The 25,529-nt window shown below is 55.9% G+C and overlaps 1 protein-coding gene and 1 long non-coding RNA gene across 28 annotated transcripts in view; one reads left to right on the forward strand and one right to left on the reverse strand.

Annotated features, from left to right (window-relative positions):
• The window catches only part of KIAA1217 (KIAA1217 ortholog), a 657,029-nt gene that overhangs the window by 43,083 nt on the left and 588,417 nt on the right, over window positions 1-25,529 (reverse strand). For 25 of the 27 annotated variants that reach the window (XM_070056139.2, XM_070056122.2, XM_070056129.2 and 22 more), the window contains one exon: window positions 12,876-13,696. In XM_070056139.2, coding sequence (XP_069912240.1) covers window positions 12,876-13,696 — 821 coding nt within the window. Of the gene's footprint in view, window positions 1-756; window positions 847-12,875; window positions 13,697-22,461; window positions 22,933-25,529 lie in introns of those variants that run through there. The other 2 variants (XM_070056137.2, XM_089312464.1) reach the window with 2 other exon arrangements.
• Window positions 998-8,276, forward strand: LOC149122842 (uncharacterized). Its single transcript, XR_016219909.1, has 2 exons — window positions 998-5,388; window positions 6,017-8,276. It is a non-coding gene; the product is annotated as an uncharacterized LOC149122842 (long non-coding RNA).

A 25,529-nucleotide genomic window follows, 5' to 3' on the forward strand; every position in this document is an offset into this window, starting at 1 on the left:
GTGCAACACCACGGCTGCGCCAGGCTCACTGGGTCCCTTCAAACCCAAGCTGTCCACAAGGCTCTTGGCCGTCGGCCACAGGCCAGGCACAGGGCAGGTGCAAGGCCTCACCCCCAGGGAATGTACATCTCAGGGAATGAGAATAGTGGTGCAGAAACTGAGTCATAAAATCGACATGTAAGTTATTATATATAATTAAAAAAAGATACCGTTTATACCGACTGTGGCAGGGGTCAGAGGTGTTCCAACTTAAAGTCTCATGGTCTAAGGGCGGCATTTAGCCTGGTGGCTAAGACACTTCTGCCCCACACTGGAGGGCCCCAGTTCGATGCCCAGGTCCAGCTCCTGACTCCAGCTTCCTGCTAAGGTGGACCCTGGGAAGCAGAGGCGACGTGGGAACACTGGGCGCAGTTCCTGCCTCCTGGCTTTGGCCCTGGCTGTGAGGAGTGAACCAGCATATGGGAGCTCTCTCTCTCTGTGCCTCTCAAATAAATGGATAAACAAATAAATGAGATGGCTAGGAAGGCTCTCTGAGCTGCTGGCCTGCAGGTAAAGCCGGCAGAAGTCTGGTGGAAGAAGCAGACGACAACAGTAGCAGCAGGAGCAGAGACACTGTGCCCAGGTGGGATAATCCTGGATAAGAGTAGGTAGAGGAGGCCAGGGACGGGGGTGTGAGAAGCACGCAGGGGCCTGGGGTCTTCCCAGGTCCCACCCATGTTAAACAGGGAGAACCATCTGAAACCCAACTTGACTTACAATTCCAGGTTTGCCAGACTTTCCGGATGGAAGGGATTTCTTTAGGCCCCACTGATTCTTGCCATTCTGCTTCCGGGATCTCAGCGCTGGCCGGCCGGGTAAAGTTCAGCTCCACCCCGGCCCCGTGGGTGTCCCCAGCGGGAGAGGGCGGGCCCAGACCTCAGAGGAGGCTGTGGCTGCGACCTGCCCGCGCAGCGCATGGCGTGGGCAATGCTCCAAGTAGCCTTCCATCCGTTTCCCAACTGACTCTCCCGGCAGCCTGCTCTGCCTGGCTCCCCAAAACAAGCCCCCATGCCCCCCCCCCCCCGCACTGCCTGAGGGCTTCCGGTCAGGGAGACCCTGCCTCGACGGGGTGTGACACCTGTTTGCATTTCAACCTCACAGAGGTGGTGGTTCTCTGCGCAGCTGCCCCAGGACCCGAGGCCCATGGAGGCAGGCGAACAGCTTGCAAGGGCTGCCCTGCCCGGCTGCCTCCCCTGTGACTCACGGGCCCCGTGGGTGGGGCCCTTTGCTTCCTGCTGAGGCCGCACACAGGGACTGCAACCTCCACTCCCGGGCATGAAGTCACCCATGTTGCATTATTTTCCTCTTCCCCCAGGGAAAGTCTTTGACAGTCACCCTCTGAAAGCCACATCTCGCTTTTTGCACAGGTACCAACCTGTAGGCATAGCTCTCGGTTTGCGTTCCTGGCTACCTGAACCCAGGCGTGCCTATTCGGAGGCAAGGGCGTCTCCTGTGGGGTCCTCAGGTGGCTGTGGAAATGACCTCACTCCCCCCACCCCCCACCCCACTTCTAATCTGTAAAACCTTGCGGTGGACTTAAAAGGGGCAGGCATTTGGGGCTGTGGTTAAGACACCCCTTGGGACGTCCATATCCCATATCTGAGCGCCTGGTTCGAGTCCTGGCTCCTCCACTTCTGGTCCAGTTTCCTGTGAGTACACACCCTGGGAGGCAGCAGGTGGAGTTCTGGGATCCAACTTCAGTCTGGCCCAGCCCTGGCTATCGGGGGCCTTGGGGGACTGACTCAGTGGACAGATCTCTCTCTCTTGCAAATAAAATGTAAACAAATCCTTTTTTTTTTTTTTTCTGACAGGCAGAGTTAGACAGTGAGAGAGAGAGACAGAGAGAAAGGTCTTCCTTTTCCATTGGTTCACCCCCCAAATGGCCGCTATGGCCGGCGCGCTGTGCCAATCCGAAGCCAGGAGCCAGGTGCTTCTCCTGGTCTCCCATGGGGTGCAGGGCCCAAGCACTTGGGCCATCCTCCACTGCCCTCCCAGGCCACAGCAGAGAGCTGGACTAGAAGAGGGGCAACCGGGACGGAATCCGGTGCCCCAACTGGGACTAGAACCCGGAGTGCCAGCGCCGCAGGTGGAGGATTAGCCTAGGGAGCTGCAGCACCCGTCAGCAAATCCATTCTTAAAAATTAAAAAGAGAAGATGATGATGTTTAGCACGAAGAAGGAAGATGTTTTCTCTCTGTGATGCCTCTGCTATGTCTTTTTTATTTATTTATTTATTTATTTGTCTTCTTAGTTACTTGTGCTTGTTGGGGGAAGTAGGGATACACACCCTTCACTACAAAGACACGGGATGCAGAGTCAGTGTCACAACAGAGGCATCCTTTTTTTAAACATTTACTTATGGGGCAGGCGCTGTGGCGTAGTGGGTTAAACCTCCTTTTGCGGCACCAGCATCCCATACGGGTGCCGGTTCGAGTCCCGGCTGCTCCACTTCTGATCCAGCTCCCTGCTACAGCCTGGAGGAGCAGCAGCAGATGACCCAAGTGCTTTGGCTCCTGTACTCCGAAGGGAGACCCAGAAGAAGCTCCTGGATCCTGGTTTCATAATTGCTCAGCTCTGGCTGTTGCTGCCATTCAGGGAGTGAACAAGCAGATGAAAAACCTTTCTTTCTTTCTCTCTCCCTCTCTCTGTAACTCTGTCTCTTAAATAAATACACATTTTTTAAAAAAAAGATTACTTATTTGCAAGCTAGAGTTACAGAGAGAAGGAGAGAGAGAGAGTGAGTCTGTTTTTTTTTTTTTTTTTTTTTTTTTGACAGGCAGAGTGGACAGTGAGAGAGAGAGAGAAAGGTCTTCCTTTGCCGTTGGTTCACCCCCCAATGGCCTGATCCGAAGCCAGGAGCCAGGTGCTTATCCTGGTCTCACATGGGGTGCAGGGCCCAAGCACCTGGGCCATCCTCCACTGTACTCCCGGGCCACAGCAGAGAGCTGGCCTGGAAGAGGGGCAACTGGGACAGAATCCGGCGCCCCGACCGGGACTAGAACCCGGTGTGCCGGCGCCGCAAGGCAGAGAATTAGCCTAGTGAGCCGCGGCGCCGGCCGAGAGTCTGTTAATCCAGGAGCCAGGAGCTTCATCCATGTCCCCCACACGGCTGGCAGGGTCCCAAGGACTTGGGTCATCTTCCGCTGGGGAGAACCTTTTATTTTTTTAGATTTACTTATTTATTTGAAAGGCAGAGATACACATACACATACACACACACACACACAGAGCGAGCGAGAGAGACAGAGAGACAGAGATCCTCCATCTCCTGGTTCACTCCCCAGATGGCCACAATGGCAGGAGCTGGGCCAGGCTGAAGACAGGAGCCAGGAGCCTCTTCTGGGTCTCCTACATGGGTGCAGGGGCCCAAGCACTTGAGCCATCCTCCACTGCTTTCCCAGGCCACAGCAGAGAGCTGGACTGGAAGTAGGGCAGCTGGGACTCGAACCGGTGCCCATATGGGATGCCAGCACTGTAGGCAGAGGCTTAACCTTGTATGCCGCAGAGCCAGCCCCAGGAAGCACCTCTTGACAAGACATGCTGCTGCTGCTGCCCGACACGCAGACGGGCCCTGTGAGGACATGAGCCTGGAGGGGAGGTGGCACTCCCTGGGAGTGCAGTGGGCCCTGCGGTGCCATTTCTGAGAAGTGCGGCTCGTGCTGAGACCCAGCTGTACTTGTGAACCAAGCCAGCAGAGAGGACAAGGGGTTCAGATGAGGACAAGGGTCCTCTCCACAATCCCCAGCAGGCACAAGGACAATTACGAGAGGGGCTAACAGGTGGAGAGTGACCGGGATCGCATGGCAGCTGTGTGCCCCGGCTGACTCAGACGGCCCATCTGTGGGCTGGTGGCCGCCACACCGATTCTGCGTGGACTTGGTGATCCTGCTGCATTTCAAGGAGGCTGAGTGACCCTGGAGAAGAGCTGCCCCCTGGTCTGGAGCTGGCGAGGAAAGGGAGCGATCGGAGTGTCCCCCGGTTGGGGTTAATGTCATTCAGTTTCTGGCTTCAGGCTTCTGACCGATAGCACCGTGTGAATACTCAGCGGAGACCCAGCGAGGTTCATGCTAATTTGCTCTCGTTAGCGACAGACGGTGGCTTTTCCTCGGGAGAAAATGACAGTCGCACGGTCCAAGCGGCCGTCAGCATCCTGGCGTGTTGGGGTGGGCACAAGGCTACCTCCCTAAACTTGTCAGCTGGTCAAATATGTTGCCTGAACTCCGGAACACCTGACAAACACCACTTGGACGATTCAGCTACATCCTTGCGCACTGGGGGAATAATCCAACACACTGGCACTCACTTTTATACACACTGTCGGGAGAGATCCGACCCGGCCTCTCCCCAGATGGTCTCTCCGTTTTATGACGTCACGTCCCAGATTCTAGAATGTCTCAGTGCCCTCACCAAGCCCCCCGGACCTGTCAGAGTTCCGTAGCATAATCTGCAAATCTGCAGCAATTAGCCTAGCCTGCATCCCTTCTTTGGGATTTAATTCTGTGCAAGCAGGCCCCCAATTACCGCCCACTTGTAATTGAAGAGCTCACTTGTTCTTTTCATTGTTTAGAACTTGGAATTCACAGCGGCTGGATTTCCAGCTGGCCCACTGAAGCTTCAGGAACCTACCACGTATTATTAGTCTCGGCACGGTTGTGCATTGTTTTGAAGGAAGACGTGTCTCAACATCGCAGCTGGGCTTGGAGATGGTGGGGAGAGACTGCTCCATGCACCCAGCCCAGGGGTCCCCGACTGTGGGGAGCAACCCGGACTAGACTAAGTTACTGGAATTAAGACTTATTCTATGCATCTGCTCTCCCACAATATGGCGCTGAGAAGGGAGAAACAGCTTCTACACAGCTGCCTCCAGTTCAACCAATAAACTGCAGGACCTGCTCCTGATTGGAGGAGAGCAGCGTACTCGGCGTGTGGGTAGCAGAGTTGGGATTGGTGGAAGAGGACTATAAAGGAGGAGAGAGACAACATGCACCAGGAACATCTAAGGGGAACACCTGAGGAACACCTGTGCAGCCCCCGAGAGAGCCGACCGGCGGTGTGCTGCTCCCCTGCGGAAGTGGGGAATATGGCAGGGAGAACCGCCCTTCCACGGAGGTGGAAGGGTCGGTAGCCAACCCGGGAAGAACCAGCAGCAAACCTGGGGAGGGCCGAGCAGACGAAAGAACAGCGCAGGGTCCTGTGTCGTTCCTCCACGAAGACGGGGAGCGACACCTGACCCCTCCTCCTGGCTTCACTGGGAGACACTGTCCTCTCAGGAGGACAGAAGAGGGTCCCTGGCCTTGCCCAAGCCAACCACAATCCTACGCGCTGGTCACCCCACCAGGCCGAGCCTTTGGTAGGCATCTGTGACTCAGCTTTCTATACCTGACGGGCGCACAGCTTTTAACCTCGCCCACCTGTCTTCGCGATTTTTGTTGCTTGTATAGGGATAGCACATCTAAGTTCCTTTGGAAACGGCAAAGCCCGTGGGCCTACAGCTGAGCCCATAAAGGGAGCCCAGTCAACATTCACTGACCCTTACCACGAGCCAGTGGAGAGCAGCACGGCGCAGGGCTGCCCAGCACCTGAACGTAACCTTGTCATTCCCAGCAGGCCAGGCCAGGCCAGGGGTCCTGAGCCTCCAAACAGGCCCTTCGTTTTGACCCTGGCCCTTAGACCACGTGGCCAGAGAAAGTGGCTATGGGGGCAGACATCTGGTACGGAGGTTAAGGTGTCTGTTGGGACGCATTTACCCCATATCAGGTTGCAGGATTTGCATTCCAGATTTATTTATTTACTCGAAAGGCAGAGTTACAGAGATGCAGAGAGAGAGAGAGAGAGAGATATTGTCCATCCACTGGTTCACCCCCCAAATGGTTGCACTGGCCGGAGCTGGTGGATCCAAAGTCAGGAGCCAGGAGCTTCTTCTGGGTCTCCCACTACAGCAGTCCAAGGAGTCAGGCCATCTTCTACTGCTTTCCCAGGTGCATTGGCAAGCAGCTGGATCGGAAGTGGAGCAGCCGGGACTGAAACCAGCGCCCATATGGGATGCCGGCACTGCAGGCAGTGGCTTTACCTGCTACACCACAGCGCTGGTCCCCTGGATTCACTCTTGATTCCAGCTTCTCGCTCATGTGGAAGCACACAGGCGAGCACACGGCCACAGCAAGATTCGGTGACCCGCCCAAGGTCCCCTCACCACCCCCAGCAAACAAATGTCACAACTGGGGTGTCAGCCAGGCCGTCTGACTACAAGCCCATGGCTGCTGGGCAGACGGACTGCACCAGGAGCCAGCGTGGCAAACAGGCAGTAGCGAGTGGCCATACCACGAGGGCAGAGACAGAACCGTGGTGACACTCGTCACGGAGCACATGTGGGGAAAGTCACAACTGACGCCACTGAAACACGGGCATTCTTTCCATTCCCTACTTCAGCAAGTTTGGCCGACAGTGACACATTTCCTTTAGGGCAGTGTTTCTCAACCAGGGACGTGCTGTGCTCCCGAGGGAGATGTGCTGTGCTCCCGAGGGCACCCTGACCCGGTCTGGAGACCGCACGGACCGTCAGGACCGGGGCATGACCCAGGTGGGGGGGTCCCTTGGTCCTGGCGTCCCACGCAGCACAGGACAAGCTCTGTCATGCCTACACTCAAACAGCACAGAGGCTGACAAACTGCTTCGGGGTGGGCGACACCTGCATCCCACGTCCCAGCTTCCCACTTCTGCTCCAACTTTCTGTTCACGTGCACCCTGGGAGACAGCAAGTGACGGCTCAAGTCCTTGGGCCCCTGCACCTGTGTGGGAGACCCAGATGGAGTTCCAGGCTCCTGGCTTCACACTGGCCCAATCCCAGCTGTTGAGGGCATCTGAGAGTGAACCCGCAGAAGGAAGCTCCCTCCCTCTCTCTCCCTCTCCCTCTCCCTCTCTCTGTCTCTCCCCTTCCAAATAAAATAAAAAGGAACAAGAGAAACCCTGCATTAGAGAGAGGCCGGCTCTCACTGCTTGTGGGATTGCTCAGTTCGACCACCCGTGTGGGGATGGAAAGAAGAAGTCGCTCTCTGTTGATCAGACTCAACGCTTCCAGCAGACGAGAGAGCTTTCCACGGTCCCCCAGCCACACTGAACACTTTCAAACGATGTTAAATCCAAACACAGACCTTCCTGTTAAGCCAGGCTCTATCCCATCCCTCAAACGCTACCAACACAGAAACACAAAGTCTCTTAAGACGAGAAAGGGATGCACAATGATTAGAGACGGGCACCGGCTCCCAGCTGTGCATGGAAGTCTTTCTAACAGAGTAAAGGCACACGGCTCTGTTCCGGCCCTATGGACGCAGCAGGAAACCCAGTGCACCACACTGTCTTCCTTTCTGCAGAGCCAGGGGCCTGTCCAGGGCAAGATTTTCCATTACTTTGCTGCTCTAGGTGCAAAGTAGCATAAAAGCAGGACCTCGGCTCAAGCTGGCCGTCTTGGAAAATCACGCTTACGCGAGGACTCTGCCGCATATCAGCAGCAAGAGCCACCCGTCCCAGAGGGCAGCGAGCGCCCTTGAATCTCGAGTGTTCGTTCAATAAAGACATTTTATATGATCTGATCTGACGCAGCAGCAGGAAATGGCCAACATCAATGTCCTGGAATTTTATCATTCGTAAGGGCTGCTTTATGTGCCAGGAATGGGAATGACGTTGCTGTTTAATGGAGGGATTTTACAGCCTTGGGAAGACAGGCACGGAGCCATCCGCCTGAGACACACTGGCCTCGACGCAGCTTCTCCTGGCCACTCGGACCTGCTCGCCTCCTGGTGTCCCTGCTACGGGAATCCTCCCCATGACGCGACCTCAGCTCCTCACTTTCTAGAAGCTCAGACGAGAGACTGCTCTTCTGGCAGTCACAGGGGCTGGATGTCACTACCCTACCCCAAGAGCTGCGGCCTCCCCACTGCCACCCGTGTTGTTCTGTACGTGTGCACACTGCCTTCTCCACACCTTCCAGACGGCATCTGCCATCATGAGACACTGGTTACCATCTCCTAAAAGACAACAGGTGCCAGGAGCGGGTGTTGGGCACAGCTGGGTGCTACGTTGCTGCTTGGGACACCTTAATCTACATCACAGTGCCTGTCTGGAGTCCCAGCTCCTCCACTTCTGATTCCAGCGCCCAGCTGATGTGCACCCTGGGAGGCAGCAGGCAATGGATCAAGCACTTGAGTCCCTGGCACCCACGAGAGACCTGGATGGAGTTCCTGGCTTGTGGCTTCAGCCTGTCCCAGCCCTGGCTGTTGTGGGCATTTGAGGAGTGAACTAGTGGAAGGAAGATCTCTCTCTCTCCTCTCTCTCTCTTGCTCTCTCTGCCTTCCAAATAAAGTGAAAATCCATAAGTAAAATTAAAAGAAGAGATGCTTAATTCATTAGAATATGGCATATGTAAGAACCAACATGAAATTATTCATTCTTTATCTCTTCATTTTCAAGTCAACAGGACTGTGATAAAATCATGTTCCTTCTAACAGGCTACAGTTGGGTGTCGGTGAGCAAGGATGGGAAAGAGAGAACTATCCTGTCTGATTCCCGCCATCCTGCAGTTACCTGGGCTCAAAATTCTCACTGTTGGGAGCCAGCGTTGTGGTGTAGCAGGTAAAGCCGCTGCCTGTGATGCCGGCCAGTTCGAGTCCCGGCTGCTCCACTTCCTATCTACCTGAGACAGCAGCTGAGGATGGCCCAAGTGCTTGGGCCCCTGCACCCACACGGGCGACCGGGAAGAAGCTCCTGGCTCTGGCCAGCCATCATCCAAGGAGTGAAACAGTAGCGGGAAGATCTCTCTCTGTCACTCTTTAAAATACATCAGTAACTCTTAACCCTCGTTTGCCTTCTCCCCAGTGCTGACACAGCCAACAGGAACTGGTGCTGCTCTCTGCGCCCTGTGCTCAGGACTTGAAGAGGTTCAAGACTCTTGACAACACTTTCACAGGTCCAATATGCCTGCAAACACATCCCGGCACAGGCGAGACAATGGACTCTAATTTGGTGCCTCGATAATTGTTTCTGGCATCTCCGTTTTAAAATGTTTTTCTTTGACACGGTCCTAAGATGCTTTTTGGATTTAAAATTAAAAAAAATAAAATCTGCCAAGAAATGTCCTTTTCTCTCTTCCCCTACTTCCGCATAATTGTGCTCAGATGCCAGCTAGGGCAGTGGTATTTTAAGTGGCGTGTATATATTTAGCAGTGCAATTATGCAAATCCTGCCGCGTGTATGATTGTAAATATCCCTTGGGGGCAGTGCCGTAGCATCTAGTCCTGAACCGAGCTTTTGAAGGGTCTGGATCAAAATGCCCAGAATTCATCCCTGAGTTGACTTCTCTGCCCGGTGCAGCTGGGGCTCTCTCCCGGGGTGGGACACTGCACGTGGCGGGAGATGGGTGGGTTCTCCAGGGGGTCTGGGCTTCTATGCCACTCTCTGGCTCTGTGATCTTGGGCAAGCTACTCACCCTCCCCGAGCCTCAGCATCGGCATTTCACAGACGGGGATGAGGGTGTGGGGTCACGACGACGCAGGGCACAGTGCCATCTGGAATCTTCTACCTCCAGCCTGGCTCAGCCCCCACGGCCCTCTGCAGAGCCCAGCAGGCCCTCAGTGCAGCCCAGTCACCCAGCACGCCACACGGGGAACCGTGGTTGAGGGGGAGGGAGCCTGGCCCAAGCCCCACAGGTCCCACGTTCTTACCTGCCCAGGTATGGTAGGGGGACGGCTGGGGGTCCCTTTTAGTAAGGAATCTGTTTACTCCTCCCACGTGCCTGGGTTGAGTTAGAGGGCAGTGTTTTGGTCTTTTAGTGAGAGTGATTGCAAATGAAAAGGGTGTGTGTGCACGTGTTCACATATGTGTGTGTGTGTGTATGTGTATCTACGGGGTGACTGGGGGAGGCAATCCAGCCAGGCCACCTATACATAAGCACCCCAGTTCCACCGTTGGGAGAGACAGTGAGGCATCACTTGGATCAGGTGCAGGAGAGAAAATTCTTGCTTGGCAGTATTCCTGTACAATTGTACAATTACATGCATAACGACAGCCGCACGTCCAAACGGGAGAGTGGTCGTGACAGTGTGTCTCAGCACAGCCTCAATCCTGGCTGGCCAGGACGTGCCTGGAACCCTGCGGGGCAAGCCCTGTGCTGGATTCCAGGTAGCGGATTCTGGCGTCAGATCTTCCGCTACCCACAAGGGGGCCAGAGTGGGAGGCGCGGGCGCTCACGGCCCAGGTTGCCAGGCGTTCCCTGCTGTCTGCGCTCAGTTCTTCCTGTTCTGACCTCTCCATCACACGCCCTTTCCCACCAGGGGGACCTCGCCCACCACTGTGCACCCTGCCTGGGAGGCACAGGGAACGCGTGTCCGAGCCTGGCCTGTCTGGGCAGATGTCGCGCTGGCCGTGGCTCTGGACACGAGCCACTCCTGTCGGCTGCCCCTGGGCTGCTCTGATCCTTAGACGGTCACTTCCACAGGACTCTGGAGACAATGAATGCTAATGTCCAACCCTTCGTTTTCCCTTAGTTCTGCACAATCATGCCAGCCACTGTCTTTGCTTTTTCTAAAGATGCATTTATTTATTTGAAAGGCAGAGTTACCCAGATGGCTGCAATGGCCAGGGTTGGGCCAGTAGGAAGCCAGGAGCCAGGAGCTTCATCCGGGTCTCCCACATGGGTGCAGGGGCCCAAGGACTTGGGCCATCTCCTGCTGCTTTTCCCAGGCCACAGCAGAGAGCTGGATTGGAAGTGGAGCAGCTGGGATTTGAACTGGCACAGGATGCCAGCACTGCAGGCATCTACTGTCCTTGTTTTTCTGGCCGAGGGAGAGACATTTGTTGTGTCATGGGGTTGGTGTTGTGGCACATCGGGTTCAGTCACTACCTGGGATGCAGGCATCCCGTAGCCCTGGCTGTTCCACCTTCCCATCCAGCTTCTTGCTAATGGCCTGAGGAGGCAGCAGGTGACAGCTCAAGTCCCTGGGCCCCTGCCACGCACATGGGAGACCCGGATGGAGTTCCAGGATCCTGTGTTCAACCTGGCCCAGCCCTGGCCCGAGCTGTTGCAGCCAGTTGGGAGTGAACCAGCACACAGAAAATCTCTCTCCCCACCCCTCTCTCTGTCGCTCAGCCTTTCAAATAAATAAAATAAATCTTAAAAAAAATGAATTTGTGTGTCACATGGATAACCCCAAAATAATCATGTTTATTCACCTCCCAGCCTCCTAAAATCTCTCCGCTGGGATGTTCCCTGTGCCTGAGGGACGCCCCTCTGATGATGTAGGGAGACAGGGATTCCCCGTGTGTGTGTGTGAATCGCACGGTGGGCAGGTGACATGGCAATCACAGGCCCGATCCACTTCCGGTAAAGCCGTGTCAGTGAGCGAGGCCGGCACCCCGTGTGCCGAGCAGGGTTCTGCTAAGGGGCTGAATAACCGAACACCTGATTGGATTTTCCATCCCCTTTGGGATGCATTCAGGACAAGGGACCCAGCTTCTGAGCCTAGCTTTTGCTGATCACAATAATGACGTCGACTTCCTGCGACCAATTTGGCTTACAGAAATTCCCTCTATCAAAATCAGCTTTTTTTAAAAAAGGATTTATTTTATTTATTATTTGAAAGACAGAGTTACAGAGAGAGGCAGAGCCAGAGAGAGAGGTCTTCCATTCTGCTGGTTCACTCCCCAAATGGCTGCAACAGCTGTAGCTGAGCTGAGCCAGGAGCTTCTTCCGAGTCTCCCACACAGATGCAGGGGCCCAAGGACTTGGGCCATCTTCTAGTGCTTTCCCAGGCCACAGCAGAGCGCTGGATCGGAAGAGGAGCAGCTGGGACTAGAACCGGCGCCTATATGGGATGCCAGCACTGCAGGCTGGGGCTTTAACCCACTGCACTGCAGGCTGGCCCCAAAACCAGCGTTTCTGATAGGGAATGAGCTTTGGACATAGAGTGGGAAGGCTATGGACTAGTAAATTATTATGCATATGAGGAAATTGAAGGGACCAGCATTGGGGTGCAGTGCAGTAAGCCACTGCCTGTGATGCTGGCATCCCCCATCAGAGCACTGGTCTGGGTTCAGGTCCCCACTGCTCCACTTCAGATTCAGCTCCCTGCAAATGCACCTGGGAAGGCAGAAGATGCAAGTAGTTGGGTCCTTGCCACCCACATAGGGGACCCAGATGGAGTCCCTGGCCCCTGGCCTTGGCCTGGCCCGGTCTTCGCTGTTATGGTTATCTGGGAAGTGAACCAGCGGATGGAAGATCTCTTTGCCTCTGTCTCTCCCTCTCTGTCGCTTTGCCTTTCCAATAAATAAATCTTAGAAACAAAGGAAATCAAAATAGACAGAATGTCACTCACTAGGACCATCAAGAGCATGAATTCCAACCCATTCTATCCTGATACAAATTCAGGTTTTTATCAATCCTGAAGACAACGACAAAACAAAACCACATTCTAAACGAAAAACGCCAAGCGCCACTCAAACGCCTCCTCCCTGAACCCCTCACTCCCTAAACCGGACAGCAGAGCAGTGACCACAATCCCTGGAGACGTCTGTGTCCCATGGTTCCTGCACGGCCTGACTTTCTTCAGCGTGGCTCAGGTGCACAATGGTGACAACACCGTGAGACCCACACCCCAAGGCCTGCACGCTGTTGACCCCACGGGTGCACCTGTCCCGCTCAGCACAGCCTCACCGGACCCCACCCACTTGGAAACACTTGGCAGACCAGGGTCAGCTGTGGGCGGCACGAGGCTGGTGCGTGCCCTGTGTTCCCTGGGGGACCCCTGGAGAGCAGCCCAGCTCTCGCCCACTCTCCCCACGCCTTACCTGGTCTCTCTGTCTTTGGGAATAGTGGCTGTGCTGTAGGTGAATACTTGCTTCTCGACCAGGGGCGGCCCGAGGTCCACAAAGCCCGGAAGGTTCCGTGGCTTTTCCAGGTACACCAAGGTGCCCGGCTCCTTCTTGAAGGACTGACGGCTGGGCGAGGCGCGGTCGGGCTGCAGGGTGTGGGGGAGCCCGTGGGCGCCGTGAGCCGGCAGGTCCAGCATGCGCAAGTCGCCGACCCGGTGCGGGGAGGCGGGTGGCGTCTTGGCGCCCAGCGTGGGCAGCTGGCTGTCGGGGTACTTTCTGGGTTTCTGCCGGTACAGCGCCTGCTCCATGTGCATCTCGGCTTGCAAGGAGGGGTTGCAGTAGGCGCTTGCCGAGCGGATGGCTGTGCGGTGGTAGGCGACAATGTGGTCGGGGACATCAAGGGGGTGGCCTCCATGGGACGAGGCTATGCTCATGCGCCCGTCGTGGTAGAGGTAGGGGTCCGCGTAGAGACCCTCGTTCCTATACATGGCCAGGTTCTTGCCTCCGAGGTCCTCATCCGGCTTGACGTCCCGTCTCTCCAGGATGGCACTGGGGCTGGGGGAGATGGATCGGGAGACGGGCAGGCTGGAGAGTCTGTCCCTGGGGATGGTGGCGTTGCCAGGCACCATCATGGGCCGGGAGCCCCCGTACGGGATCCTGGACGGGGAGGGGGGCATGGAATGGGGCACGGGTGTGGACGGCGGGGAGCTCGGGATCGCGTGGGCGGGATGAGCCATGGAGCCGGGTCGGGAGGCACCGGGGCCTTCTCCTCGTGCGTAGACCATTTCCCTCTGCATCTGCAAATACAACCAGGCATGAGAACGTGGCCTTGACACCCAGGTTTCGGGGCGTCTCGATGTGACTGATGGTGTGGCCTCCTTGAGACCCCCCTCCCCCAGCCTCCCCCTGCCTACCCTGCAAGGTGTTCATGCCTTCATTTCTGGAACCTTCCCCAGGCTCAGGGACTTTACAGGTATGGAGAAGTTAAAGATGATGGGGGCCTGCGCTGTGGCCTAGTGGGCTAAGCCTCTGCCTGCAGTGCGGCATCCCATAAGAGCGCTGGTTCTAGTCCCAGCTGCTCCACTTGCGATCCAGCTCTCTGCTATGGCCTGGGAAAGCAGTAGAAGATGGCCCAAGTCCTTGGACCCCTGCACCCATATAGGAGACCCAGAAGAAGCTCCTGGCTCCTGGCTTAGATCGACATGGCTCTGGCCTTTGTGGCCATTTGGGGAGTGAACCAACGGATGGAAGACTTTTTTCTCTGTCTCTGCCTGTCTGTCTGTAACTTTACCTCTCAGTTACATAAATTAAGAACTCTTTAAAAAAAAAAAAAAGAAGCTAAGAATGTTGAGATGGGTGAAATGCTCTCCAGTGGGCCCAATGCAATCACGGGGTCCTCATGAATTGGACAGGGGGCAGGGCAGGGAGGTCGGGACGGGGGGAAGCTGTGCCACACACAGAGAGACCAGGGATGCCACACTGCTGACAGTAAGGATGGAGAAGCAGGCAGGTGTCCCCAGAAGCCGGAAAAGACCAGGAAAGGGAGGCTTCCTCAGGGCCTGTGTCCCTGTAGGATGCAGTGACCTTGGCCAGGAAACCCATTTTGGATTCTTGCCCCTCCCAAGTGTCAGATAACAAACTCGAGCAGCTGTACATCGCTAAGTCTGCGGCAATTCGTCACAGTGACTTCAGGCAGCCAGTGCACCCGACGTACAGCCCTGTCTCTCGGGCTTGAGGGGAGAAGATGGAGAGTCGAATGGGCTAGTAGTGCTGCAGCGGGGCTTTCCAAAGCTTCCCCTGTGCACGTCTTCCCCCCAGGAACTCTGGGAAATAGTAACCCGGCTTTCCCAGGTCTCCAAGCTGACGCAATCGAGGGATGGGACCAAGGAAAGCTCAGAGGGAAGCTGTCTTCATCCGCCAACCCTGCGGCACCCAGAGAGAGACGGGGAGATGAAGACGCTCTGGGGACCGGCCGCACCAGCAGGGTGCACCAGCAGGCGCCTTCAGGAGAACAGGGACTTTCTGCTGCGCTTAGGGTCAGACCAAGACCCGCGAGGGGCAAGTGCACTGGATTCCCCAAAAGGCCCAAAGGGCACCAACAGCTCCAGCTCCCCATTTAAGTCTGCTCTGTGCCAGCACAGGTGCCCACGTGCCCCATCCTGCTCCCAGGAGATCTGACTGATTAGAGGCGTAAGTGTGGGAGGGCGGGGTGAGGAGACAAGAACCAGGATGATGGGGCCGGTGCTGTGGCACAGCAGGTAAAAAGCTGTCTGCGCTACCAGCATCCCATATGTGTGCCGGTTCGAGTCCTGGCTGCTCCACTTCTGATCCAGCTCCCTGATTATGGCCTGGGAAAGCAGTGGAGGATGACCCAAGTGCTTGGGCCCCTGCACCCATGTGGGAGACCTGGAGGAAGCTCCTGGCTTCGGATTGGCCCAGCTGTAGCCATCTGGGGAGTGAACCAGTGGATGGAACATCTCTTTCTGTCTCTCTCCCTCTCTCTTTCTCTAACTCTGTCTTTCAAATAAATAAATAAATCTTAAAAAAAAAAAAAAAAGCCAAGACCCTTGGTGAGCATGATGGGGAAAGAGTAGAAATCAGAGGCAACAGGAGAAGGCTTGAAATGAGACAGAGCCCCAAACGACGCCTTTTCATACGCATGCATAGGACCAGCCAGCATCCACTGCTCTGAGCAAGCCAAGGTCCTCACCCATGAGGACATGGGCCAGGACCAGCCCTCTGAGCTGTGGGAGCACCCCTGCACGGGCCTCTCAGCCTCCACCCAGACAACCATTTCTGGGGAGCCCCAGGGGGTGCTAGGTCCTTGCCCACCCCCCATTGGGTTCCCACCACAACAGGCTGGGTGGCTCCCCCTCTTGAAACCCAGCCTGTGATGTCCTCCAGCCGTCCTCACCCTGTGATCACAAGCTCGGACTCCAGGTGCACCTGCTCTGCACGGCCCCCAGACTTCTCTCTGTCGCCGCCCCGCAGACAGCCACAGAACTCGGTAGCTCGGTGCCTGAGACCAGGAGGACCCCTCCCAGCACGCCTGCCTGGTCCTGCTCCCAGAGTGGCCGGGGCAGCCGAGGGATAGAGGTCTTGTAGGACTCAACACAGGAACACCTCTCCTGCTCTGTCTCCCACAGCTCGGGGCTCAATGAACAGAAAGTTACTGCTCAACAGTGAACAACACAGGGCATTACAAGAGGGACTGGCTCAGCCCTGGCAGCAGAGCCCGGGCCAAATCCCCCACAATGCAACAGTCAACCAAAATGAGCATGGACCCCAGAGGCCTCCATGGAGAAGGCAGCAAACAGTGCCCAACCAATGGTAAGTCCTCCTGTCATTCCTGCTATTAATTCCAAAAAGAAAATTCCAGAACCTGCTAGGGAGGAACAACCATTGTAGCAGGTGGCTCCCCGCTCATTTTGCTCTTCCTCCTCCTGCTTTCTGGAGAGGGAAGACAAAGAGACGTCAACATTCTAGAACAGTCTAGAAGGACGCAGAATGTCAGTGAAAGGGAAATGTCAACTTAGTTTTATTTGATTAAAAAACATATTTTAAAATGGCAGAGGTGTCTTAAAAACACATCTGGTGATGTGAAAAGACATCGTTGGGAGGTACATCATACAAGGAACTTGAAACAAACAAACATCATGGCCAGCTATGTGGCACAGCGGGTTAAGCTGCTGCTTGCCACGCCAACATCCCATATCCAGGTGCTGATTCGAGTTCTGGATGCTCCACTTCCAGTCCAGCTCCCTGCTAATGCACCTGGGAAAGCAGCAGATGAAGGCCTGAGAACTTGGGCCTCTGTCACCCATGTGGGAGACCCGGGTGGAGTTTCTGGGTCCCGGCTTTGGCTTGGCCCAGCTCTGGCTATTTGGAGAGTGAACTGGGGCATGGAAGATCTCTCTGTCTGTCTTGTCTCTCTGTATCTTCCTCTCTCCCTGGCACTCTGCCTTTCAAAGACATAAATAAATGTTAAAAAGTTTTAAAAATGCTCAAAGAAGCTCATTAGGAGGAAAAACTCATTAGCCTTGCTGGTGTCATGTGTAGAAGATATCGGAAAGAAATGAACAGTTAATCAGCAGTAAGTGAATCACTGCGTGGGATGTGCACAGCGGATGTGGGTGGCCGTCTGAACAGTCAACAGCCAACAGGCACCACGGCTTGGAGACCAAGCAGTGGTATCTCGGCCAGGGAGGGCAGATGCCAGCCCGGGGCCGTCAGCAGCAGGACCTGCCGGCGATGTCGCGTGATCAGCCTTGCTGTGAAAACTTCACAGAGAACCTCGGCATCCCCGATGGGGGCCGCACAGCGGAGCTGAACACTCGCTCTGAGTGTGGACAGAACACGGAGCCTGAGGCTGGCTGCTTCCCTCAGACGGGAGACTCAGAGGTTGCGAGTGAAGACGGCTGTCCCCAGGGAGAGACCGAGGAGAGAATGACGCGAGGATCCCACGGTGCAGCCGAAAGTGGCTACATGCAGGAGCCTCCAAAATGAGACAACTTGGGCTCATGAGCCAAGGGCCACGCCCCTGCCAAAGCCTGCCTGCGTGGGAGCCATCCACGGGGAGGTGAGAAGGAGAACTCCTCCAGTCTTCAGGGGACCATGTACATTCAACACCAAGTGGACCCGGCAGACGACAGGGGTGATGAGGAAGACCCCACCACCCACAATGTAAAACCCCCGGGGCCTCTCCTGCCAGCGCCCCTTCCCAAATCAGGCACCTGCACGGCTTTGCTTCATTCTTCAACTGTTACTTGGCGGTCTAGTAAAGACCTGGCTTTGAACACTCACTGGGTCTTTCCCACATGGCCACACAGAGTGAGAACTTTCAGAGGCAGGGTGGGCATTTGGTTGAGCAGTGCAGACACCTGCATACCATCCCAGAGTAGCTGGGTCTAAGCCTGGCTCTGCTCCCAGCTCCAGCTTCCACTAATGTGCACCATGGCCAATGTGCCACCGTGGCCACCCACATGGAGACCCAGATGGAGCCCCTGGAGCCCAGCTTTGGCCCTGGCTGTTGTGGGCATCTGGGGAGTGAAGCGGCAGGTGGGAGATCGCTCTGTCTCCCTCTGTCGCTCTAATAATAACAACAAACTCCAGGAGTAAATAACACTAGTCTCACAAGGTAAAATAAATAGGCCACACACACATAGACACAGCCTCACACTCACACAGTGACACATCCTCACACACACTCACTCATACACAGACACCCTTACACACACACACATCCACTCCACACTTATACCCCCATAACACACACCCTCACACTGTCTCACACTCCCTCTACATGGTCACATATACACCTGCACACACTCAGTCACAACACCTTCATACACACATCCTCACGCTCATATTCACACACACACACACCCCACACTCATCCCCTCCACATAACACACCCCCGACACGGTCACACATACACACCCGCACACACTCAGTCACAACACCTTCATACTCACGCACTCACACACATCCTCACGCTCATATTCACACACACACACCCCACACTCCCACTCTCCCCAAACACAACACACACCCTCACACTGTCTCACACACCCCACACACAGTCACACATACACACCCATAGTCACAACACCCTCATACCTTCACACTCATATACACACATTCACACTCACTCCACACTCATACCTTCCCCTACACATAACACACACCCTCACAATGTCTCACAGCCCCAGTCACAACACCCTCACACTTATACACACACACACACACACACCCCACACTCTCCCCCAAACACAAAATACACACCTTCACAAAGTCACACACAGCTACACTCACACACACCCTCAAACACACACACTAACCCCATACTCACACCCTCCTCAAACACATAACACACACCCTCACACAGTCACAACACCCTCACACACACCCCACACTCATACCCTCCCCCACACATAACACATTCCCTCACAGTTTCACCCCCCTACAGTCATACACACACACACTCAGCCACACACACCCACACACATACATACTCCCACAACACTCAGTCACAACACCCTCACATTCATGTACAAACACACTCACACACCCTCGGGGAGCTGCTGTTCACCGTATGTACATACACACACACTCACATACACCCTCGGGGAGCTGCCGTTCACCCTATGTACACACACACACACTCACACACCCTCAGGGAGCTGCTGTTCACCCTATGTACACACACACACACACTCACATACACCCTCGGGGAGCTGCTGTTCACCCTATGTACACACACACACACACTCACATACACCCTCGGGGAGCTGCTGTTCACCCTATGTACACACACACACACTCACACACCCTCAGGGAGCTGCCGTTCACCCTATGTACACACACACACACACTCACATACACCCTCGGGGAGCTGCTGTTCACCCTATGTACACACACACACTCACATACACCCTCGGGGAGCTGCTGTTCACCCTATGTACACACACACACACTCACATACACCCTCAGGGAGCTGCCGTTCACCCTATGAACACACACACACACACTCACACACCCTCAGGGAGCTGCTGTTCACCCTATGTACACACACACACTCACATAAACCCTCGGGGAGCTGCCGTTCACCCTATGTACACACACACACTCACACACCCTCAGGGAGCTGCCGTTCACCCTATGTACACACACACACACACTCACATACACCCTTAGGGAGCTGCCGTTCACCCTATGTACACACACGCACACTCACACACCCTCAGGGAGCTGCCGTTCACCCTATGTACACACACACACTCACATACACCCTCAGGGAGCTGCCGTTCACCCTATGTACACTCACACACACTCACACACCCTCAGGGAGCTGCTGTTCACCCTATGTACACACACACACACTCACACACCCTCAGGGAGCTGCCGTTCACCCTATGTACATACACACACTCACATACACCCTCGGGGAGCTGCTGTTCACCCTATATACACACACACACTCACATACACCCTCGGGGAGCTGCTGTTCACCCTATACACACACACACACTCACATACGCCCTCGGGGAGCTGCTGTTCACCCTATGTACACACACACACACACTCACACACCCTCAGGGAGCTGCCGTTCACCCTATGTACACACACACACTCACATACACCCTCAGGGAGCTGCTGTTTACCCTATGTACACACACACACTCACATACACCCTCAGGGAGCTGCTGTTCACCCTATGTACACACACACACACTCACACACCCTCAGGGAGCTGCTGTTCACCCTATGTACACACACACACTCACATAAACCCTCGGGGAGCTGCCGTTCACCCTATGTACACACACACACACACTCACATACACCCTCGGGGAGCTGCCGTTCACCCTATGTACACACACACACACACTCACATACACCCTCGGGGAGCTGCCGTTCACCCTATGTACACTCACACACACTCACACACCCTCAGGGAGCTGCCGTTCACCCTATGTACACACACACACTCACATACACCCTCGGGGAGCTGCTGTTCACCCTATGTACACACACACACACACTCACACACCCTCAGGGAGCTGCTGTTCACCCTATGTACACACACACACACTCACACACCCTCAGGGAGCTGCCGTTCACCCTATGTACATACACACACTCACATACACCCTCGGGGAGCTGCTGTTCACCCTATATACACACACACACTCACATACACCCTCGGGGAGCTGCTGTTCACCCTATACACACACACACACTCACATACGCCCTCGGGGAGCTGCTGTTCACCCTATGTACACACACACACACACTCACACACCCTCAGGGAGCTGCCGTTCACCCTATGTACACACACACACTCACATACACCCTCAGGGAGCTGCTGTTTACCCTATGTACACACACACACTCACATACACCCTCAGGGAGCTGCTGTTCACCCTATGTACACACACACACACTCACACACCCTCAGGGAGCTGCTGTTCACCCTATGTACACACACACACTCACATAAACCCTCGGGGAGCTGCCGTTCACCCTATGTACACACACACACACACTCACATACACCCTCGGGGAGCTGCCGTTCACCCTATGTACACACACACACACACTCACATACACCCTCGGGGAGCTGCCGTTCACCCTATGTACACTCACACACACTCACACACCCTCAGGGAGCTGCCGTTCACCCTATGTACACACACACACTCACATACACCCTCGGGGAGCTGCTGTTCACCCTATGTACACACACACACACACTCACACACCCTCAGGGAGCTGCTGTTCACCCTATGTACACACACACACACTCACATACACCCTCAGGGAGCTGCTGTTCACCCTATGTACACACACACACTCACATACACCCTCAGGGAGCTGCCGTTCACCCTATGTACACACACACACTCACATACACCCTCGGGGAGCTGCCGTTCACCCTATGTACACACACGCACACTCACATACACCCTTGGGGAGCTGCCGTTCACCCTATGTACACACACGCACACTCACATACACCCTCGGGGAGCTGCCGTTCACCCTATGTACACACACGCACACTCACATACACCCTCAGGGAGCTGCTGTTCACCCTATGTACACACACGCACACTCACATACACCCTTGGGGAGCTGCCGTTCACCCTAACAGGTCCCAGCCCTGATTCCCCCTGTGCTCCCTGGTGCACCTGCTGTCTGGGTCACCTCCTTTCTCGGCCCAGGTTAAAAGCTCAGGATTTGTTCCATACCTGACACTTCTTCCCCAGAAAACACCTGCACCAATGTCCTGCTGTGAGCTCTACAAAGTTTCATTTCCCAGCGAGAAAGAGACAAACTAAATACACCCACGAGGTTCTCCCCACACCTCCCCAGGACACAGCACACTCCTAGCCCGGCCCAGCCAGCCCTCGCCCTTCCGCCCCGGGAATACCGGCCACGGCTGGATGAGCCTGCTCTCCTCCTGCAGCTCCTCTGTCGGCAGAGGCTGCAAGTCCCTCTTCCCACCGAAACCACAGCCGGGGCTCGCTCCCTCCCAGGGCTGCTTCTGCCAGAGCTTGCCTGGGGGGCGGGGGTGTGTGTGTGGACATGGTCCCTGCCCGCAGCGCACAGCCTGGGGAGCTGACCGGCCCCTCCTTGGCCATGGCCCCGAAAATCTCGGCAGCAAAGCCGTCCCTGGAGAAACCTTTTCATACAGCGAGCTGCCCTCTCTCCAAAGCTCCACAGGTCAAACCAAATCGCTCTCACGCAGAACTTCCTTGAAAAACAGAAGCAACCGTGGGGGAAAAACTAAACAAAACAAAAGAAACCCTGGCACGAACCAGTGCTTATCTAAAGTGATCTGGGGAGCTGCCTCCCGCCATGGTGCCTCTGTGGAACCCACGAGACACGCATCACGGATGCACCCTGCAAAGGGAACATCTCGTACCCCAGGCACTGGACTCCGGACCCCACCCTCCCAAGCCTAGGAATTCCTAAACATCCCGTTTGCCGCGAAGCACTGGAGAGAAACAGGGATGGGTTCGTAGCGCCCCACTCATCCTCGGAGACCCGAGCCACTTACTCTGTCTTGGGGAAGTCACCTGTGTCCCCAGCGCCACCAAGCTGCTCATTGGCTCATCTCCCTGCAGGGCGGCTGCCTCGCTCGCTTCCGAGTCCTGAGCCCCACACTTGGCTGTCTCAGAGGGCGTGCTCGTGGGAGGCAAGGCCATCACAGAGGCCGTGGCGGCCCCCAGAGCCTCCCCAGCCCCGGCGCTCACAACCCACGAAGCCCATCTTGCCGCTGCCGGGCCCCGGGAGCCAAGCTGCCACAGGCATGGAGGAGGAGGAGCCCTCCCCACCACGAGCCGCTCGCTCCTCCCCTCGGAAGTTAGTCACCCAGTAACCTCAGCCCGCGGCCAACCACAAGCCAGGCCCTCAGGCACACACCAGCCGGGGGAGCCAGGAGGCCAGGCCAGGTGAGTGGGTTCACAGCAACGCAACTACAAACCCCACGTAGCCGAAGGCAAAGGGCATCCTTCAAACAGGCAGGCAAGCAGCCGGCACCAAAGCAAACAGGCAAAAACCAGCTTCCAGGTCACTCTGCTATGGCGGAGAGGGTGCGGCCAGAAAACCCAGACCACCAGCTCCCGATGCCCCTGCGCAAGCCGCTTTTGAAGCCCGGGTTGGGGATTGGCAAGCGAAGGAAACCTGAGCTTCCTCCCCAGGCTGAGCACTGGGCAGGGACAATAGGGGCTGTCTGTTCATTAACCAGCCTGGTTTCCCCAAGCTGGACTTTGAGTGGCAGCCAGCCATCAAGCAGTCCTGCCCAGTGCCAGCCAGCGCGGGCGGAGGCGAGAGGAAGAGAGGCAACCAGAGCCCTGGAGCCCCGCCCCAGCACGACACAGGAGGAGAGGGCGGGGCAGTCTCTGGAGGGAGACCCCCGGGTGCAGCTGCTGTGAGCGCAGGTGTGGTCTTCCTGGAGATAGATTGATTTGTCTGGCTCTGGGCACGAGGGTGCGGCCGGCAAAGGTGACCCAGGAAGCAGGCATTGCTTTTGCCCGCAAGAGGGTCCTGGAGATGACCCTAGTGTGTTCTGAGCCCTCAGGGACCAGCTACGCAACCGGGAACAGCGAGCCCTGGGCTTCAGGCCCGGCTGGCCCCGTGCCACACCCGGCGGCCGCCCTCTGGGCAGCCCGCGCAGTTTTAAAAGCATCCTGAGGCTTTCGGAGGTTGCTCTTGTCGACCAAAAGAATTCTGTGACGTGCCCTGAAGTTCAAGTTCAGCCAGCGCCGCAGGCTTTCTGAAAAGACTGTTGACTTCCGGGCAAGCCCTGCGCCACCGTCCTAGGATGACTGACAGCAGCAGCATCTGGGGCCACTGCTGAGGCCAGGGAAGAGGAGGGAGACTGTGGAAAACCCACGCCAGGGTGGCTGTGGCCTCTCACCAGAGCGGGGAAGCACAGGTCAAACAAACTGGGTCCCTCCCATCTCAGGAAGGCTCTGCCCCAGCCCTGCCTCTCCCGGCCAAGAACCTTGAGTCTCAGCCGGGGATGGACCCGCCCCAGGAGTGGAAGCACCCGGCACCAAGCGCCCCACGGTTCCGCTGGGGGAGCCACACGGCGGGTGCTCAGCACACGCGTGGCTTTGGCATCCCCTGAGCAGGAGCTCACCCCCAGGAGTCTGAGAGGCAGCCCAGGAAGCTCAAGTTCAAGTCCAAAGGCCTCAGGGACTGGACCAGCTCATTTCCTAAGCCACAATCTAGCGAGGACCGATTGGACCAGCCGTCTCCACCTGGGTCCATCGTGCCCTCCATAGAGGGGCTCATCCAGGCCCAGCCAGCCCACAGCTGGGCTCAGTCTGGATGCCCCCGGCCTCCCGGCCGGCCACTTGCCAGGCCTTGGTTGAGTTCCTTTTCTCTGCCTTTCACGGAGCAGGGCCAGCAGCAACACGGAGGTGATGCACGCCCTCCGAGCCAGTGCTGGGGAATCCTCAGCAAGACCTCAATGGGAAGTCAAGTTCATGCCCTGGGAAGACCGGCCGTGTCGGGAAATGAATGCCTCGCTCCCGTTCCAATTCGTTTCTTTATTTTTTTAAATGCATATCTGAAAAGAACATTCCCACATCGTGCCTATACACATAAAGACGACATTCAGAAGGAAAGCGAGGATCGCGTTGGAAACCTTTGTCACTGGGCTGCTTCCACGGCTAACAGCAGAAACACGGTCCCTTGGTCAAGGTCTCCATCGACCTGTTGGGCTCCCTTTCGGTACCAAGTGGAACGCCTCCCACGCAGGAAGACGGGCAGGCAGCTGCCAAAACAACTGAATTCCCAGGAAGGCAATGGCCTGCTGATGTGAAGTTTAAGGCAAGTGCTATTTGCACAAATATTCTGACACTGTACCGAGCCCTCCCTGGCCAGGCCCGGCTGGCCGGTCCCATGCCCAACGGCGACTAAATATCTCATTCTGGGACAGAAGAAAGAAGGGAAGTTAAAGAAATCATTGCACTTGCAAGCCACAGTCGGTGACTTTGCAGCACTGCCGGGCAGATAAGGGAAAAAATGCGCCCGACTCTGCCTTCCCCTGGGCTACTCCTGCCTCAGCCAGGCCAAGGACAAGCTCCTTTTGTACTCAAAATAGCTACAGTTTGTGGAACGGGATCTTCTTTCCTGCCCTGGCGGCACTGCACAGGCCGCTCCTTCTCGTCCTTATCTCCACCTGTCACATCCTCCCGATTCCTGGGTGGGTGCCGTGGTTTTAGCTAGCACCACCTTCCAGGGAGTTCTAGACCGGCAGCTTCCAAGCCTCCTAGGTCACCCCACGCCCACTTTTCAGGGCCGTACTGCACTCCATTTTTCTTCTTAGGACACTCCTGGAAACTGCTGCTTAGCTTGTCAACATACGTTCTGCAATACATCCTACAGGGCTTTCTTTTTTATTTTCTATTATTTTTTTTTTTTTGACAGGCAGAGTTAGACAGTGAGAGAGAGAGAGAAAGGTCTTCCTTCCGTTGGTTCACCCCCTAAATGGCCGCTATGTCCGGTGCGCTGCGCTGATCCGAAGCCAGGAGCCAGGTGCTTCTCCTGGTCTCCCATGGGGTGCAGGGCCCAAGCACTTGGGCCATCCTCCACTGCACTCCCTGGTCATAGCAG

This window comes from Oryctolagus cuniculus, chromosome 13, assembly GCF_051225735.1.
Source record: "Oryctolagus cuniculus isolate XC-2025 breed Fujian yellow rabbit chromosome 13, ASM5122573v1, whole genome shotgun sequence".
Taxonomy (NCBI): domain Eukaryota; kingdom Metazoa; phylum Chordata; class Mammalia; order Lagomorpha; family Leporidae; genus Oryctolagus; species Oryctolagus cuniculus.